Below are 20,319 nucleotides of genomic sequence, written 5' to 3'. Positions count from 1 at the left end.
GCTAGGCCGGGGGGGCTGTCGCTAGGCCGGGGGGGGCTGCCGCTAGGCCGGGGGAACTAGCGCTGGGCTCCGGAACCTAGCGCTGGGCTCCGGGGCCTTCACCTGGGCTGAGGGTCTAGCGCTGGGGAGCCGGGGGCTAGCGCCGGTTACCTGCTGCCTGGCGGTGGGCGTCTGGTCGGCGGCTGCGGGGCGTCTGGTCGGCGGCTGCGATGCGTCCGGTTGCCATGGAGACACAGCTGGCGGCGTCTCGGGAGCGCGCACGTCGGGCTGCAGCGAGCGACGGGGAAAGAGCCGGCGGCCATCTTGAGAAAACTTTTATAAGTTGCTGAAACGCTGGAACGGTAAGTACAAACCAGCTAGAAATGTCATTTACAGGGGGGCTTAGTAATGTGTACTTAATGGGGGGGACTGGGCAAAAAAAAAATTTAACTGCTTCCTCGAGACATCTCCTTTAATCCCTGAGGATGTAAAAACATGTGTCCTGCAGGGATTAATACCACGTGGGCTCTGAATGTGACAGCTCCATGCTGTTGGTGCCCGCAGGTAGCCAACAGCCTGGACCTGTCATCACGGACTGCAGGGAGGCCCCCCCAGTAATGCAATTGGCGCTATCCACTGGATAGCGCCAAATCACATAAAAGTGCAAAAAAGTTTTAAAAATCGGATGCATGGGGGGAGCTGAGAATACTCACCACCGTCCGCTGCACTGTTCCCCGCTGTTCTGGGCCAGGCGGCATTACGTCAGCCGCATGTGCAGAAGGCCTAGAGCCGCGGGAAATTTAAAATTTCCTGGCTCCCGGCTCCTGTAGGTAGCCGGGAGGCAGGAGATGTCACCAGGGACCATGATGAGCGGTCCCCGATACCATGATCACGGAAAAGTGAAAAAAAGTTTTTTAAAAATTCGGATCCATGAGGGAAGGTGAAAATACTCACCCCCTTCCTCCATGTCCTCCCACCGCTCTCGGGACCCACTGCTGGCTTCTGTGCATGCGCCGAAGCAGAAGGCCAGTGAGCCTGGCCAATTCAAAATCTCCCTGCACCCGGCTGCCAAAGATAGCCAAGGGCCTGGAGATGTCACGGGAGGGCCGCGGTATGTGGTTACTGGTCACGTGATCACTGTTATCCAAAGCATAATGGCCATCATGTAAAAGTTTTTTAAAAAGTGGAAGTTTCATCTCCTCTCACCGATGCGATCGGTGAGAGGAGATGAAACATCTTCTTGGAGGCTTCCTCATTTGAATTCAGATACGATCATCCTCCATGGACCCTCCCGGCTTCTGTGCATGCGCCCGCCGGCAAAATGCCGGACACAATCGCAGGAGCCGAGGAGCCCGAGAAATTTTAAATCTCCTTGCTTCGTTGGTCTCAGAGCCTGGAGCAGTGACCAGTGGCCTCGTTGAGCGGTCCCCGGTCACATGATAAAAAGATAGCAATCTACCTTAGACCGATCTCACATGAACGGATAGGAATTACAGATTCTGCATGCGTTTGATTAGCAGTAATCCACGGATTAATCATATGCATTGGATTACACAATTCCCCCCAAGTAGCGGGTTGGAATTACGTAATCCATTTGCAGAAAACAGAATACAGCATGTTATATTTTATCGCGAATATCTGCGACCTAGAGCCCATTGTGCTCTATGACCGCAGATATACCCACAGCCCATATGCAAATACATTGTGTACGGGCTGCGGGTACCTGGGTCATCTCTAAGCGACGGCGCGAGAAAGACAAAAAAAAAATGGTGTACTGCGCATGACTGCCTGTGTGAGTATGCAGTTATGCGCAGTACATTAAGCGGCTGTACGCAGCGCCACGACCGGGCTCACAGCTGGGATCCGCTGCGGGCCTACGCAAGCAGATTCCACATATCGCCATGTGAGCCCAGCGTTATTCAGAGCGCTACCTGTAATACGAAACATACAAAAAGCCCCGGGAACGCTCGCCTTCCTGCAGTTCCAGGGGCAGCTTGTTGAGCGCCTTCTTTGCGAGACCCCTGCACCTCAGCAAGCTTACGAAGACTCACAGAGTGCCTGTTTTTACACCCCATCCCCGCCGCTGAGGTCATGAAATACCCCAAAAAAAGCATGGGAGGAGGGGGGATACCCGGTTTTCTTGCCCCATGTGTCCATCCCAACCAGGTCTCCATAATTACCCCCGTCACCGGACATAAAATGTAGTTTACATTATTACTTTTATCTAAGATTTAGGGAATGTCAAAAAATGGGGATGGTGGTGGTGGTGGTGGGGGGGGGGTTATTTTTAGGAAGACTTTTTTTTTTCCCGCACAAACAGGTAATGGGGCCTGAAATTTATTCTGTTGTGCCCTAAAATTCAACAGGTGTTCCCTCCATTATAGGCCTAGCCATGTGTCCTGTAAGTAAATTAGGTGAAAGTTTTCATTCCTATGTACACTGTACAAAAAAAACCTGTTTTTAAATTGACACAATTGCCAAAAGAATGAAAATTATTTCCTTCTGCTTTGCATAGATTCATTCAAAAACTGTAAGTTCACAATACACAGTACACTCCTAAAGGAATTCACCAACCGGTCTAGTTTTCAAAATGGGGTCACTTGTGGGGGTTCTCCATAGTTTTGGCCACTCAATGGCTCTACAAGTGGGCAATGGGTCCTGGAATTTATTCAGTTGTGTCCTGAAATCCAACGGGTGTTCCCTCTATTACAGGCCGAGCCGTGTGTCCTGTAAGTAAATTGGGGCCACAACGAGTACATTTCTGAACACGGGACAAATAGGGGTATCCATTTTGGGGAGCAAGTCTTCATTTGACACAATTGCCCACAAAAATGAAAATCATAATTATTTCCTTCTGTTTTGCTTAGATTCATTTCAATACTGTGGGATCAAAGTATGCAGTACACCCCTTGATGAATTTGTTAAGGGTTCTAGTTTTCAAAATGGGGTCATTTGTGGGGTTCCATATCATTTTGGCCACTCAAGGCCTCTACAAGTGGGCAATGAGCCTAAGTTAGCTTGAAGCAAAATGTCTGTTCTGAAATCCACCGGCTGATCCTTTCAGTTTGTGCCCTGCTGTGCATAGAAACAGAAGTTTAGGGCCACAATATGTATGTTTCTGAACACAGAACAAACAGAGGTATCCATTTTGGGATGAAAGTCTTTATTGATAAGTGTGCTGCTTTGCTTAGATTCATTCAAATATTGTGGGGTCAAAATGCGCCATACACCCCTTGATGAATTCGTTATGGGGTCTAGTTTTCAAAATGGGGTTATTTGTAGGGGTTATCCATCGTTCTGGTAGCTCAAGGGCTCTACAAGTGGGCAATGGGGCCTAAATCACCTTCAAGCAAAATGTCTGTTCTGAAAGCCACCGGTTGCTTTCATTTTGGGCCCCATTGTGCATATGGACATAATATTAGGGCCACAATAGGTATATTTCTAAACATAGGACAAACAGCGGGATCCATTTTGGGGTGCAAGTCTCCATTCATGTGTGTTCTATACAAAAGGAACTATTTTTAAAATGACAATTGCCAAAAAAATGAAAATCATATTTTTTTCCGACTGCTTTGCTTAGATTCATTCAAAAACTGTGGGGTCAAAATACGCAGTACACCCCTAGATGAATTTGTTAAGGGGTCTAGTTTTCAAAAAGGGGTCATTTGTGGGGGTTCTATATTGTTTTGGCCGCTCAAGGGATCTACAAGTGTGTTATGAGGCCTAAAACACCTTCAAGCAAAATGACTTCTGAAAGCCACCAGCTACTCCTTTCATTTTTGGCCCTGTTGTGCATACAGACATAAGATTAGGGCCGCAACGGGTATGTTTGTGAACACAGGACAAACAAGGGTATCCATTTTGGGGTGCAAATCCTCATTTTCATGTGCACTCTAGAAAAAAAGCTGCCTTTATTATGACATATATGCAGAAATCTGAACTTTTTATTCTTCTCCTCTAAATTGTAATAACTCCTGAAAAATAAATGTGGAGTCAAAATACTCATGACACCTCTCATTAAATACATTAAGGGGTGTAGTTTTTAAAATGGGGTCATTTGTGGGGGTATCTATCATTCTGATTCCTATGAGCCTTTTCAATGTTAGCTCGGTGTAGGAAAACAAAGTGTTCCTGAAAATGTTGATAATTAGAGATGAGCGAGCATACTCGTCCGAGCTTGATACTCGTTCGAGTATTAGGGTGTTCGAGATGCTCGTTACTCGTAACGAGTACCACGCGATGTTCGGGTTACTTTCATTTTCTTCCCTGAGAAATTTGCGCGCTTTTCTGGCCAATAGAAAGATAGGGAAGGCATTACAACTTCCCCCTGCAACGTTCAAGCCCTATACCACCCCCCTGCAGTGAGTGGCTGGCGAGATTAGGTGTCACCCGAGTATTAAAATCTGCCCCTCCCGCGGCTCGCCACAGATGCATTCTGACATTAGTTCAGGGAAAGTGGTATCTTGGTGGAGCTGCTATAGGGAGAATGTTAGGAGTATTTTAGGTTTCAAGAACCCCAACGGTCCTTCTTAAGGTCATAAATCTTCTCTATATGCGCTCAAAGGGGCTGGCGGCAGCAGCGCCGACCCCATTGAGAACATATAGAAGACAAATCCTTCTTCTCTGCCACAGCTGTAACAGCTGTGGCAGAGAAGAGCGATGTTTGCCCATTGAATTCAATGGAACCAGCAATACAGCAGGTTCCACTGAAAGCAATGGGCTGCCGGCGAGCGCGGGATGAATTGTCGGGAAGCCCTTACCTGCAATTCATCCAGAAATGTGTTACAATAAAAATATATACCGGCGTATAAGGCGACGGGGCGTATAAGACGACCCCCCAACTGTCACCTTATACGCCGGCAATATAGTGGAGCAAAGAATAAAAATCATTACTCACTTCTTCTGGTGTTCTGCGCCGCTGCTGCAGGCTGTCGCTCCCTCCTGGTTCCCGGCAGAGCATTGATTTCTCTACGAAGGGCTTTAAATCCCCGCCTCCAGAAAGCAATGCTCTGCCGGTCAGAAATACTTAACTCTGTAATATCTTTCCCAACAGAAACTTTTTTTGTTAATTCCACTTTAACAGACAGTACTGCAGTTGACGTTAAGCGAGTCTGCCCTATTATCCTCCATGCTGATATTAGGTCACACAGATATAGGCCAGGCACACATTTACTGTGCGTGCAAGTTGTGCTCAAGAGAGACAGACAGCCCACATATTGACATGCATTTGCATGTCCTAATTCTCATCCGTGGTACAGACAAGAGTAGGATATGTGATGAGTTTGTTTACATGGACCATTGGTTTGCATGAAAAACGGCAGTGTGCATAGCCCCATAAGCTGTAATGGGTCTGTGTGCTGTTCTTGAATTAACACGAACAGCAGATGGACCCAAACACAATAGTGTGCCAGAGGCCATACCCACACAAAGCACAACACAACGACCCATGCATATGCCTACATCAATGTTTACCATCTCCAGTCCTCACGGACCCCAACAGGTCATGTTTTCAGGATTTCCTCAGTATTGCACAGGTAATTATTGTCGGTGCCTCAGACATTGCCACAGGTGTTCTGACTGTAGGTAATCCTGAAAACATGACGTGTTGGAGTGATTTGAGGACTAGAGTTGAGAAACACTGACCTACATAATACTTGTGACAAGTCATAAAATATTTAACTCTTTTTTTCTTGCCTTGCAGCTGTACGATAGCTTTCCTGGAATTATGAAATATTTACCTGGACCCCACAGAAAAATATTTAGTCTTCTCAAACCACTTGAAGATGCCATAGAAGAATCAGTCATAAACCACCAAAAGACACTGGATCCTGCCTGCCCTCGAGATTATATTGATTGTTTTCTCCTTCGTATGAAACAAGTAAGTGAAACCTACAAAAGCATGTATATTCAAGTTTGAAGCTGGAAACCCAATTGTATAGACACAACTATCTTTAGGATCAGCTCGGGTCTGCCACTCTGGACCCATGTCTATCAGCTAATCAAGCGCCCATTATCAGGGCTCAGAATGGAAGCTGTTAATGCTGAGCTGTGTGTAGCAGTCGGCACTGGTAATTGCCGGCGCAGCTGTCATAGCTTTTACTGCGAGCTGCGGCTGCAAATGTGTTCACTGGCCACTACACAGAGGTTCGAGCTTATGGCTTCCCCTCCATACCCTGTGCTGTGGCGCTGATAGTGGGTGCCCGATCAGTTGATCATCCAGGGTTTCAAGCGGTGGACTGCAGTCGATCAACTATTGTTGACCTATCACTTTTTATTCCCTTTTTGAATAGCCTTGCTCAGGCAAACACAATACTTGAAGCTCCTGAGTCCCAATGTAAAATCTGGAACAGGGTTCTCCACCTATTCAAAAAATACTGGTTCCTTCTTAAGTGACAGAGGGGCTTTTGGATCCCCTCAAGGACCATTGTCCAGGTTCAAAAAAATGTATGCTTTGCATGTCCTATAGTTATACTTCTATGTCTAGAGTCCAAATATGATTGCATTCTACAGTACAAAGTTACAAAATTACATGAGCTCTCTTAGGGTAGCCTTTAGAGATGAGCGAGCACCAAAATGCTCGAGTGCTCGTTACTCGAGTCGAACTTTCAGTGATGCTCGAGAGTTTGTTTCGCGTAACGAACCCCATTGAAGTCAATGGGCGACTCAAGCATTTTTGTATATGGCTGGTGCTCCGCTAAGGTTTTCATTTGTGAAAATCTTAGCAAATCACCAAAGTCATGTAAAAAGCACAGAAATGGATAGGGCAGGCGAGGAGCAACATGCAGGGCTGCATTTCGGGCTCCGAGGTCTCACTATTAAGCCACAATAGTGGCAAGAGTGAGACCCCCCACCCCCCCACTGTCTGCATAAAGATCGCTCTCCTCTGCCACAGCTGTAACAGCTGTGGCAGAGAAGAACGATGTTAGCCCATTGAATTCAATGGAGCCGGCAATACGGCCGGCTTCATTGAAAGCAATGGGCTGCCGGCGAGCGCGGGATGAATTTTCGGGATGGGCTTAAAAATATATGCCCTTCCCTGAAAAAGAAACATTTTAGTGCAAAACAAAAAAAGAATTAAAAAAAAACGTACCTCTCCGCCACTGCTGTGACCCCCGCGGGCATGACAGCTGCGCCGGCAATTACCAGTACCGACTGCTACACACAGCTCAGCATTAACAGCTTCCATTCTGAGCCCTGATAATGGGCGCTTGATTAGCTGATAGACATGGGTCCAGAGTGGCAGACCCGAGCTGATCCTTCACCCCCGCTAGTTAAAAGAATTCCCTGCTGCTACATCTGCCACATTTGTGGCAGATGCAGCAAAAGGAATTCTTCAGTTCTTAACCGCAGCTGTCACACATGACAGCTGCGGTAGAGAATCCTGCTGCCGGCATCCTGTCAATGGCTTTTCAGGGAAGGGCTTCATAAGCCCTTCCCTGAAAAGCCATTTAAATTAGTGCAAAAAATTAAAAAAAAACAATTCTCACCTCCCTTCAGTTGCCAGGGCTCAGCCGCGACTTCTAGCGCTGTCCCAGGCTCTGTAGTTCTGAGTAGAGATTAGCGAGCACCAAAATGCTCGGGTGCTCGTTACTCGGGACGAAATTTTCGCGATGCTCCCGGGTTCGTTTCGAGTACCGAACCCCATTGAAGTCAATGGGCGACCCGAGCATTTTTGTATATCGCCGATGCTCGCTAAGGTTTTCATTTGTGAAAATCGGGGCAATTCAAGAAAGTGATGGGAACGACACAGCAACGGATAGGGCAGGCAAGGGGCTACATGTTGGGCTGCATCTCAAGTTCCCAGGTCCCACTATTAAGCCACAATAGCGGCAAGAGTGCCCCCCCCCCCGTACTGTCAGCATAAAGATCGTTCTCCTCTGCCACAGCAGTAACAGCTGTGGCAGAGAAGAACGATGTTAGCCCATTGAATTCAATGGAGCCGGCAATACAGCAGGTTCCACTGAAAGCAATGGGCTGCCGGCGAGCGCAGGATGAATTGTCGGGAAGGGCTTAAATATAGAAGCCCTTCCCTGCAATTCATCCAGAAATGTGTAAAAATAAAAAAAATATACCGTATATACCGGCGTATAAGGCGACGGGGCGTATAAGACGACCCCCCAACTGTCACCTTATACGCCGGGAATACAGCGGAGCAAAAAATAAAAATCATTACTCACTTCCCCCGGCGTTATGCGGCGCTGCTGCAGGATGTCGCTCCCTCCTGGTCCCCGGCAGAGAATTTCTTTCTGGACGCAGGGCTTGAAATCCCCACCTCTAGAAAACACACGTGCCTTCAGCCAATCACAGCCAATGACAATGATGTCATTGAATGGCTGTGATTGGCTGACGGCGTGTGTTAGCTAATCACAGTAGCTTTCTGGAGGCGGGGATTTCAAGCCCTGCGTCCAGAAAGCAATGCTCTGCCAGGGACCAGGAGGGAGCAACAGCCTGCAGCAGCGCCGCAGAACGCCGGGGGAGGTGAGTAATGAATTTTTTTTTTGACACTTTCTTTTTTTTTGTATTACCGGCGTATAAGATGACCCCCGACTTCAGAGCAGATTTTTCGGGGTTCAAAAGTTGTCTTATACGCCAGTATATACGGTATATACTTACCTTGTCCCAGTAGACAGAGTTCAGCGTGGCCGACCTACAGTGGGTGTGAAGAGGGTGTGAGTCAGACCTGCCCCCTGATTGGCTCAGCGCTGAGTCTGACTCACACCCCCTTCACACTCACTGCCGGCCGCCGCGGCTGAACTCCGTCTGGCGGGACAAGGTAAGTAATAGTATATATATATATATATATATATATATATATATATATATATATATGTATATTTTTATTTTAACACATTTCTGGATGAATTGCAGGGAAGGACTTATATATTTAAGCCCTTCCCGACAATTCATCCAGCGCACGCCGGCAGCCCATTGCTTTCAGTGGAACCTGCTGTATTGCCGGCTCCATTGAATTCTGTTACAGCTGTGGCAGAGAAGAATGATTTGTCTTCTATATGTTCTCAATGGGGTCGGTGCTGCTGCCGCCGGCCCCATTGAGCGCATATATAGAGAAGAGAACAGGAATCGCAGATCGCAGATAGGTGTGATCTGCGATTTCTATGGCCTAAGAAGGACCGTTGGGGTTCTTGAAGCCTAAAATCACTCCTAACGCTCTCCCTATAGCAGCTCCGGCATCAACAGCACTTTCCCTGAACTATGTCAGAATGCATCTGTGGCGAGTCGCGGGCGGGCAGATTTTAATACTCGGGTGACATCTGATCTCGCCAGCCACTCACTGCAGGGGGGTGGTATAGGGCTTGAACGTCGCAGGGGGAATGCCTTCCCTGTCTTTCTATTGGCCAGAAAAGCGCGCTAATGTCTCAGAGATGAAAGTGAAAGTAACTCGAACATCGCGTGGTACTCGTTTCGAGTAACGAGCATTTCGAACACCCTAATACTTGAACGAGTATCAAGCTCGAACGAGTACGCTCGCTCATCTCTAGTTCTGAGCTACAGAGCCGGGGACAGCGGCAGAAGTCCCCGCTGAGCCCCGGCAGCTGTTAGTGGCTTTGCAGGAAAGGGCTTCAAAAGCCCTTCCCTGAAAAGCCTTTTAAAATAGTAAAAAAAAAAATTAAAAAATAGGTACTCACCTCCCTTCAGCTGCCGGGGCACAGCCGCGTCTTCTCCTGCTGTCACCTGCACTGTGTTGCTGAACTGCTGATCTATCACCAGCCGGGGATTTAAAATCCCCGCCTGCTGGAAGAGCTGAATGTAATTGGCTGAGGTGCTCCCCGGCTGGTGATAGATCAGCAGTTCAGCACCACAGTGCAGGGGACAGCAGGAGAAGACACGGCTGTGCCCCAGCAGCTGAACGGAGGTGAGTATCTATTTTTTTTGTTTTTTAAATCACTTTTAATTCATTTCCAGGGAATGGCTTATATGTAAAGCCCTTCCCTGAAAAAGAATTCAGGTGTGCCAGCAGACCATTATCTTCAATGGAGTCACCGGCAGCAGCAGCGGCTCCATTGAAGAGAATGCCTGCATTTTTATTTATACACATTTCTGGATGATTTTCAGGTAAGGGCTTATATTTTTAAGCCCTTTCCGAAAATTCATCCCGCGCTCGCTGGCAGCCCATTGCTTTCAATGGAGCCGGCTGTATTGCCGGCTCCATTGAATTCAATGGGCTAACATCGTTCTTCTCTGCCACAGCTGTTACAGCTATGGCAGAGGAGAACGATCTTTATGCTGACATTTTTATTTTTTTGTTTTTACACATTTTAGGATGATTTTCAGGTAAGGGCTTATATTTTTAAGCCCTTCCCGAAAATTGATCCTGAGATCGCCGGCAGCCCATTGCTTTCAATGGAGCCAGCTGTATTGCCGGCTCCATTGAATTTAATGGTCAGTGCTCGTTTAATCGAGACGAGTACCGCGTGGTGCTCGTCTCGAGTAACGAGCATCTCGAGCACCCTAATACTCGAACGAGCATCAAGCTCGGACGAGTATGCTCGCTCATCTCTAGTAGCCTTACTCTCAAAAATATATTGACCCCTTTAATGCAATGCATGGACTAAAATGTAATGCTAAAATTAATTTGCTTGTTTTTTTAAAGGAGGACAAAAATGCCAAGACACCTTTTGACGTACCAAACCTGGTATCAACCATATTTGACATGTTCCTTGGAGGCTGTGAGGGTCCTTCACTTACAATGTACTTTGGTTTCTTGATACTTGTGAAGCATCCAGAGATACAAGGTAAATGTTTATGTATTTTACAATGTATGAAGTATATACAACAACCCATTATGTGATACCTCCACATATTTCTTTAAATGTTTGAGATGGCCTTCAAAAACAGATTAAGAAAAAGCTAATGTGCACCTATAGAACCTATATAGCGGTATGTGTCATTTTCATGGCTCCAATATGTTTTTAGGTCTTCGAATGTTTTTTATTCAAGACATTGCTTCTCTTTTTGTAAATCATGAGGAGGGAAAATTGTAAAATGAAAATGGAGCCTTTTGGTTTGAGACTTGGTAAACTATACTTCGAAAAGCCAAACCCACCCTCTTCCTTCACACACAAGATATTTTCCAAGCTATTTTTTTTTGCATTCTTGTACAATCACCAATGCATCATTATCTACCGTGGAAAGTGATATTTTTGAATACCCAATATGAAAACAGTGTTAGGGAAACACAAACATGTTTTTCTCACCTTATAGGCTATTATAATCATCAATTAATACACAGTCTATACACAGGCGTGATAATCACAGATGTATAATGGGACAAAGCAAAACCATTGATTTCAATAGGATTTCAGTGGTTTCATTTTCCCTATTGGGATGTCTTGGCCATGAATACTATGGCCGAGTAAAGATAGGACCTGCCGTATCTTCCCCGCGATTACTTTGTGTGGGGTAGATCCGGCAACCGCTATCATCCCACTGCTTTTTTCAGACTGTGATCTGGTGTGGAGTTTGAACTGCCGGAGAAAGAGAAGAAATTTCCCCCACTCAGGTGCAACTACGCTCCATACCACCGAGTGTAGTTGCGCCTACGGCAGTGTTTTTGCCCTAACTCCTTATATTGTATTATCTATATGAGACATCAAAGAAGCCGTCTATCTACATGTGTCCTATTTATTCAACACAGATAAAATTCATGAGGAAATTGACCAAATAATTGGACCAGAGAGGGAACCTAGGGCAGAAGACAGGAACCATATGCCCTACACAAATGCCTTAATACATGAAACACAGAGGCATAGTGATGTCTTCCCAATTGCTTTTCCTCGAGCCACCACTAGAGATGTTAACTTCCATGGTTATCACATCCCCAAGGTAAACCTCTGCAATTATTTGGTGATATTGAGACTAAATGCTGAATTTTTAAAGTTTGCTTCCAAGTGTTGCTCAACCATCAATCTACATCTGTCTAATGTGTATGACCCCATTTACTCTTCCTAAAGACAGTTCAGTACAAAGCATTTCATTATTGGAACTCATTTTAAAGTGTTTTCCATTTTTAAAAAAACTGCTTGATATTGTTTAAGTATTGTGTTTGGTCTACTTACATTGACATGCCTGCTAAGGTTATTAGTTGCACTGTTCCACCTGTTCTAATGCCAGTCACGTGACTATGGTACCCCATTCCTTTCTTCAAGCCCAATGATAGGGGCTGGTCTGATTGCTTGTTGTACACCCCAACGCAGTCACTCTCAATGCAGTCTGCAAGACAAGGGCACAAGTGCTGTATGTATCTGACTTCACTTCTAGTGACGATGTATAATGCGTGCACTGTGAAATCAAGAGGGTAGAGAGCTGTTTTGGTCACCTGATGCTTTTATGCACCAACTCTTCAGGTCGTGTTCAGCACTGAGACACAGCGAACTGGTGGTTGTAACCAATGCACTTGTGGCAATGGTCACGTGACCGGCAGATGAGTGCTGGAGTTGTTTTACCAGTAAACTTTAAGCTGGTAAAGGCATGTCTGTCAACAAACTGCTCACTGGTTCCAAAAGCAACAACTTCAGGAAACGCTGAGCTAGTAAATAGGCAGAAATTTACAAGATGACTATGCTAGGATCAACAGACTGACGATCATATTAGAGAATATATTTTAAATGTTACCAATTACCATACTTACTCCACAAACCTGTCAGCATAAGATGCTGTTTATGGAATCATATAGTCTAAGAATAGGCCACAAACATACTGTTATAAAACTCATCAGTAGATGGCTCATATCAAAAGTTTATGGGATGATTGTTTTGTCTTTCTAGGGTACAGATGTCATTACCTTCCTAACATCAGTAATGCGGGACCCCTCACAGTTTGAAAAACCTGAGGAATTTAACATCTATCACTTTTTGGATGAGAACAACAAATTTAAGAAAAATAATGGATATATGCCTTTTTCTGCAGGTTGGAATATTTTACACCAACACCTCTATTTACCCACCAGCATTAGTCCTTGCATCCATGCTATTACAGTATATAACTTACAACTTTATGCATGCAAATAATGTCCTAATGCTTTTCTGAATACAATTAGGAGCCTAGTAATTTTGTCATTGTGCAGCACCAAGCCCTCACCAAATTTTAAATTATCTTTTCTAAGCTACAGAAATAGCCACCTTTACTGTACTTTTTCTTGAATTTTGTTAAAGGGGCTGAACCACCATTGCAATTTATACATAAATCCTGTGGATATATGATAAGTGTCTGAGCGGTGGGGGTCTGACAATTAGGTTCCCAAGCGATCATGAGAACAGAAAGTTCCAAGTCCCTCCGTATGAATGGAGCTGCAGTCAAGCATGTGCACTACTATGCCATCATCTCTTTGGGACTACCAGAGATAGTTTGAAGGTCTCAGTGCAACCATGTGTTATGTTCACTATTTCATTTGAATTGGTGCAATGTAATACCCCATCTGTCCTGCAGTGGCCATTGTAGGAGAAATTTGCAGCTGTCTGCAGCATTCCTTGGAAATAACAGCTGATCGCTGAGTATTTCGACTGACCGACTTGTACAAATCAGTTGATCATTAGCAGATTCTTATTTATGGAAGGCTTTTTTGGTAGGGTACGATGTAAGATGATATAGGTTGGATGTTGTGTGATGGCACGGTGGTGACAGATGGAGTCGGAAACAGTCTATTGCAGCAAAATAAAGTTTACTATATACAAAACAATATTTACATGTCAGCACTTAACAAAAGGGTTAAATCACTGAATGTTGCGTAACATTCTTCAATAAAGTCCACTATTTCACAATAGTTAAAATTACATTAAACAACCTTTCTCAAGGTAGGTCGAATGGCAATTTCAGCAATTGTCCTTTTAGTGATACACTATACATAGGTTAATTGCTTAAAGGACAATTAAGACTATTAACCTTTAACTATAAATACTCTCTAACTACTGTACCATAACCATGGGTACCACAGGTTGAACACTCTGGGGCAGTCTCTACAACTGGGCTTATGATTTGAAAGAATATGTTTTACATCTACTCACTGCCAGAGTATTCTTAACAAAATGGTCTTGCTATGCTTGGCCAATATCTCTCTCTTAGGACTCGTACCCACTTGCAATATGTTTTCTAGCGATGAGAGACTGAGTGAAAACGCATGATTATGAAACCAATGATTTTTAATGGTTTCATACTCATTTGTGATGTGTTCACTCAAGGCTCGCAGCGCTAAGAAAAATCTGCATTATTGCCCATTGCTTTCAATGGGGCTGGCCCAATTTATATCTGTCCAACCAGCCAATCAGAATAGTTTCTAGGTTCAGGAAGACCATAGTAAAATAGTATGCAAGGCTGAAAAGACAGATGCCCATCTAGTTCAGCCTGTTTCCATCCCCCTTGTTGATCCAGAGGAAGGCAAAAAAAACAAACAATGAGGCAGAATCCAATTTACCTCATTTTGGAAAATAAATTCCTTTCCAACTCCATAATGGCAGTTAGAATAATCCCTAGATCAACATTAGAAAGTCTCTACCTGACTCCCAGACCCAAATCAATAACCCCTCTGGTAATTTAATGTCTATATCGTGCAATGTCGTAGTGCTCCAAAATATCATCTAGTCTAGTCCCCTCTTAAACTCCTCCATTGATTTTGCCATCACCACTTCCTCAGGCAGAGATCAAAGCATGTCTCTTCACAAAGGACCTAAGAGGGACATGTGACCTTTTCAAGGTGATACAAACAGTTCAGCCATATAACATTACAAAATAGTAAACGGAAACTGGTTAAAACATTCTGAAACATTAAATTATACATGAGCATCTTAGTTACACTATTAGTATTGATCAGCTATCCTGAAGCACATTTAGGTTTGTTTAACCCCTTATAACTATCACTTTAAATTGCAATTCTGTAACATATATCTGAAATATAACATACAAGGCTGCCAGGGAAATTCAGTGACTTCCTAATCAGCACCCTATAGGGTGTTCTATGGCATAGTCTGTGTCTGATCAACACCAGCCTTCAGTCTGTTGATGAACTCTCAAGGTTATGATGACAAGCTTTAAATTCCCTATAATCCTGCATGTTATCAATGAAATGCACTGGAATTTAAGAGAAGTGATTCTTGTAGTAACACTATATTAGGGACTGGCAATTGAAGCTATTCACTAACATACTTCCATAGATTTGAATTATAGTTATTTAAATCTTCAGAATTTTAATTTACTATGCTGTACACTCATTATTTCAGGAAAGAGGGCATGTATCGCCGAGAGCTTGGTACGTCTGCAGCTTTTCCTTTTCTTCACCGTTATCCTGCAGAAATTCAGGTTGAAGTCTACAGTGGATCCTAAGCACCTTGATATCTCTCCTACATTAAGTGGTTTGGAAAATCTTCCTCCAGTCTGTAAAATTCAATTCATTGCTCGTACTTAGGAAGGTTAGGTTAACATGTCTACATGAGCACACTCAGTGTCCATTTACAAATGCAGAATTATGGGCCACAGGGAATAAAAAATTAATTTGATCCTCACCTGCTCACCTCTAGAACCTCTCTAGAGCAGCACCAATCCCCTAGAACGCACTACCCCAAAGCATCCGGACAATCCCCGATGCACAGAACTTCAGACGCACCTTAAAAACACACCACTTCAGGTAGGCATACCAAATCTCATGAACCAATCCCCTACCCCGTTCCCACCCAAAACACGCCCCTGCCCCTCCCTATGGCTTCCCACACTTTCTGCTTTGCTTATCATATACATCTTCTGCATCTGTACCTCCTTATCATCCACCCCCATTCTTTTTCCTAATAATTAAATACCATATGTAATTTTCATACTGTTTTCTGTTCCCCCATACCTCATCTCCTGCCGTTGTACTCCCTTTGTCCCGACACCCTGTCTCTTTCCAAATAGGGCTGAATGCACACGGGCCGGATTACGCATGCAGAATCTGAACCTGTGCCAAGTCGGCATCCGTGTGTATCTGGTTTTCTTTCTTTTCCTCTGTACTGCGGATGGGTCCACACGGCGAGCCGTCAGACATGGCAGTACATAATTTTTTTTATATGCCTGCTTTTCCCGCATCACCGCTAGGCAATGATGCAGAATCTGTGACCTTTCCGCAGAACGATTGCAGGTCGGACGGCTTTCATTGACGTCAATGGAAGCAGTTCTCATGAAATCCGCGCTGAAATAGAACATGCTACGATTTTCCTTGTGCAAACGGAAAATCGCATTTGATGTTCATTTGTGGACAGGGAAAAGCGATTTTTAATAGCATCTTCATAGGCAATATTTTCTGTGGAGTCTAAAGGTGGACGCCCGCTCCGAATTTCGCAATGCAAATACGACCATGTGGATTCGGCCTAATTGTATGCCACATGTAATTGTCATCTTGTCTTGTGCTTCCCGTGCTTTGAAAGCACTATGGAATAAATCTGTGCTATACACATAAAGATTATTATTGTTAATCCTAATCACGCACAATGTAATATCTTCATCCCAATTCTTGGTGTAGACTCGAGGTCAAAATTGTGCACTCAATCTGCAGTATGGGAACCTGACCAAAAAATTGGTTCCTATCAGATTGTACACAACAAAGGTAATCATGATCAGAAGAGGGCATAACATACAGTATGTGCAATCACAAAGGCCTAGTGGGTATGGAACTCACTGTATCCCTAAAACCTGATTCCTGCTGTCTGCTATATTGTATTTAAGGGATTAAGCTCATGAATATTATAGAATTAAATGGCTGGTATGTGCAGGTTGTGTGCAACAGCAATACAGCAGAATATGACTAAGTTTCTACAGTCCAACTGTCCAATCATTTACTCCTCCGGACAGTAGGCTCTAGGGAATAAATGCACTGCTCACATCACTTGGCTGCTCACAACCTTTTCACATAAGCAAACATGGCTTTCTCGAGACACCAGGCCCAACCACAGCAGCCTTGCACTGCCCGCACACACCAACTTGTGCCCCTCACTACTGTGGCTACACAACGGCTTTCATGCCACACCCTGTCTTTTATATCTTACTTGACAACACCCCAGGAGGCACAATCTGTCTTCTCATTCTTCCACTCATGCACAAGTCCTGCCTAGCATGGTGACCCGATTCTTTACACTTTCCAGTTGGTCACTGGGTCAGGGCTCAAGACTACATACTCACGAGTCCATGACAGCGACTATTACAAGCGTGCAACTAGACAGTTAAGAATAAACACTATATGTTACAGTCTAATAATCAGTTATACAATTATATATTTATGATACATCGTTACCCTCTGTAGCTAAACAATAACTATCTATTTGTTATTATTACACTATAGCATTTGGATAATAAACATTACTCATTAAAGGTATTTCTCCTTATTAACACTAGTATTTATAATACTCTGCTAGTATACATTTGTACTTTTCTTTCCCTCACTGGCTAACATGCATATAACAGTTTCCTGGGTAAGCGCACAGCATTTATAACATTATCCCTAGTAATTAGCGCATTACATTCTACGTAGTTTAACTAAACGTTGCCAAACATTACATTTTGCCTAAATACTAGTGATCAATTTTTCCATCCCCTTTACAGATGGATTATTAGAAACACTTAAAAGGTTTTTCTGGAAAATACATTGATGATTTATCCTTAAAGGTGTTCTGTCATTTAAAAAAAAATCCATACTTACCAATTGCTCCCCAGTCAGTCTTCTTACTGCATCTTCTCCTCTCTGATCTTCTCCAGGCATCTCCAGTCCCCTGGGTCCCGTCACCTCCCGCCGGTCGGATCCTCTTCTTCTTGCGATGAAGCGTACATTGGCAGCATTCTGCTTCTTGCAGGGCAATATACACTACGTGACTAGTGACGTAGCGTTCACTGCCTAGCAGGGAATGCTGAATCCTATGCCGGGCTATTGCCACCACTGAATATTGCGCGGTGTGTCATGGCAATAGCATATTAACACTTGCAGCAAGACACTGAGCCTGCACACTGACGGAAATAGTGACTGGGTACACTGCCTACAAGAAGCAGAATGCCGTGAATGTATCCTTCATCACAGGAAGAAGAGGATCCAGCCAGCTGGAGGTGACGTGATCCAGGGGACTGGAGGAGTTAGGAGAAGATTGGTGAGGAGAAGATGCGATAAGAAGACTGACTGGGGAGGAATAGGTAAGCATTGATTTGTTTTTTCTAATGACAAAACCCCTTTAAGTCCATTATTGTGTAATTGTTCCAATCCCCGGTATCCCAACTGATTAGTAGAAGGAGGAGGTTGTTGCATGCTTTTGAGCACTCTAGCTCTGTGATTATTTATTCAGTCACAAGTAACTTTTTCGTATTGCTGATTGAACCCACCGATCGCTAATAGATGGCCTATCCTAAGTATAACCCTATTTAAGGGGTTATCAGAGTTTTTAAAATATCTAATCATTCAGTCAAATTCACTTGAATGGAACAGAGCTGTAAAAAGTCCATGTGAATGTGACATAACTGATATTGGTGTTGTTTGCTAAAGATAGGTCACCAATACTAAAGTCCCAGATAACCTCTTTAACTGCACTTCACATTCTTATACTAACACTTCTTTCAATGGAGTGGAATGTAGAAACTGACTTCTCAGAACGCATTCAATGGAGTTCTATTGTGATTGTTATTTCCTCTTCCCATCCTATCCTTTTATGCCATGTTTAATATTGTTATAAACAAAACAATAAGAGTTGTGATAAGAAACACACAAGACAATTTTAGGAAACGGATTACATCTGCTTTAATTTTGCTTACTCTATGACAGGAAATGTAATCGTTGGAAAGTCCAGAGCAAGAATTTTTGTATGTATAATAATAAAGGATTCTTCTGACCAATTTCTATGAATATGTGATGCTTGATATACGCAGTACAGTATATTGTTCGCCTTATTAGTTTGCTGATACCATTGCATAAGGCCATGTTGACATTTACTTCACATCTATAGAGGTGCTAAGCTATTGGCTCAGGGACTGCTAATGGGGGTTATAAGCACAGAAGTAACAAAAGTTGTAAATAAAGGGGTTTATGGTGGTGTTGTAACTTTAAGAAGGGGTGGGTCCATTTTATTTTCTGGATTATTTCCAGGGGAGTGGTTTGGGGCGGGTTAGTCTAGATCTATAGTGAGGGATACCCTTTTTACCAGCAAAGAAGATCCCAACCTTACTCTCTTTAGTTATGCCATTCCTGATAGTTCTCATCTAGCTCTTGTCACAGAAGGCAGGGTATCCTTACAGGTGACATTAAGTTACGACATGCTCACCCTTGTAGGAGGTTGGTGGCATTTCAGTATGGGTTAAGCCTCCATCACACAGACGCTTTTTTTTGTGATTAACGCAGCATTTTCTGCGCCACATTAATTACAGTATAACGCTCCAATTGTTTTCAATGCTTTCCAGCACCACGATTTTCGAGCAGAGTCTGTTCTATCTTTGACATTTAGCACAGCTCATCAATGGCAAGGTATGCTAAACTCCGCTGTCGGACGCAGGGATCTACAGCTGAAAGTAAAAGTAAAATGTGCAGCAAAGGGATGTGTGTGTGTGAGGGAGGCCTTAGACCATAGACTAAGTGATCCTCCCACATTTTTCTATTGTTTTGTAATGATATATCAATAAATGCTGTGGCTAACCAGTAATGCCATCCCTTGCCGGTGTCTGTGTCTATTATTTCTATTTCATCTCAAAGTATTATTGTTATTTGAGTTCAATGTTTAAACAAGTTTGCTTAACTTAGGCCTCATATGTAACAGTATTAACAAATGCTCCTGTATGTAGTATAATAAGTCCTGTTGTCTGGCTCCGTTTATAGGAGCCGAACAATGAAAATACCGAAGGCACCAAATCCAGCACATACTAGACCAAAATGCACCTGATGGATCTCCGTGACTATGGTGGGGTCTGTCAGGCTTCCAGCATGCTGCCAAGCATTTTCGTAGTCTCTGATAGAGATGTGAACATAGCCTTAGGTATTCAGCCCATGTCTCTGTTCCACTACACAAAGACTTAGTGACATATTAGGGGGGTATATGTTAGCCATGTTCACAGCTGTGTTGGAGGCAGATCCAGTACAAAATTCTAGATAAAATAATGCAGCATTTCATCCGGTAACATGCTGTAGCTGAACAGACCCCACTATAGTCTTTGGGATCGTTCAGGTGCGACATGTGCCAGATCTGGCACTTATGGTATTTTTGTTTGGCTCTTATGTTGGAATTAAACAACAGCAATTGTACCGGTAACGTAAACAAGCTTTAGGCCGGCATCACATAGGCAAGAAAATCATTAGAGTTTTGTGTATTGCAAGACTCGCAAATCTCGCACAAATAT

The 20,319-nt window shown here is 43.8% G+C and overlaps 2 protein-coding genes across 2 annotated transcripts in view; one reads left to right on the top strand and one right to left on the bottom strand.

Annotated features, from left to right (window-relative positions):
- The window catches only part of LOC136632212 (cytochrome P450 2G1-like), a 47,523-nt gene extending 27,887 nt beyond the window's left edge, over window positions 1-19,636 (top strand). Inside the window, exons 5-9 of the mRNA XM_066606942.1 lie at window positions 5,681-5,857; window positions 10,592-10,733; window positions 11,636-11,823; window positions 12,765-12,906; window positions 15,210-19,636. Coding sequence (XP_066463039.1) covers window positions 5,681-5,857; window positions 10,592-10,733; window positions 11,636-11,823; window positions 12,765-12,906; window positions 15,210-15,394 — 834 coding nt within the window. The 3' untranslated portion in view covers window positions 15,395-19,636. The remainder of the gene's footprint in view (window positions 1-5,680; window positions 5,858-10,591; window positions 10,734-11,635; window positions 11,824-12,764; window positions 12,907-15,209) is intronic.
- Window positions 1-20,319, bottom strand: part of LOC136632214 (cytochrome P450 2G1-like) — a 203,611-nt gene that overhangs the window by 163,148 nt on the left and 20,144 nt on the right. The window lies entirely within an intron of this gene.

This window comes from Eleutherodactylus coqui, chromosome 6 (genome assembly GCF_035609145.1).
Source record: "Eleutherodactylus coqui strain aEleCoq1 chromosome 6, aEleCoq1.hap1, whole genome shotgun sequence".
In the NCBI taxonomy this organism is placed as follows: domain Eukaryota; kingdom Metazoa; phylum Chordata; class Amphibia; order Anura; family Eleutherodactylidae; genus Eleutherodactylus; species Eleutherodactylus coqui.
This window is presented reverse-complemented; position numbering and strand designations above follow the sequence as displayed.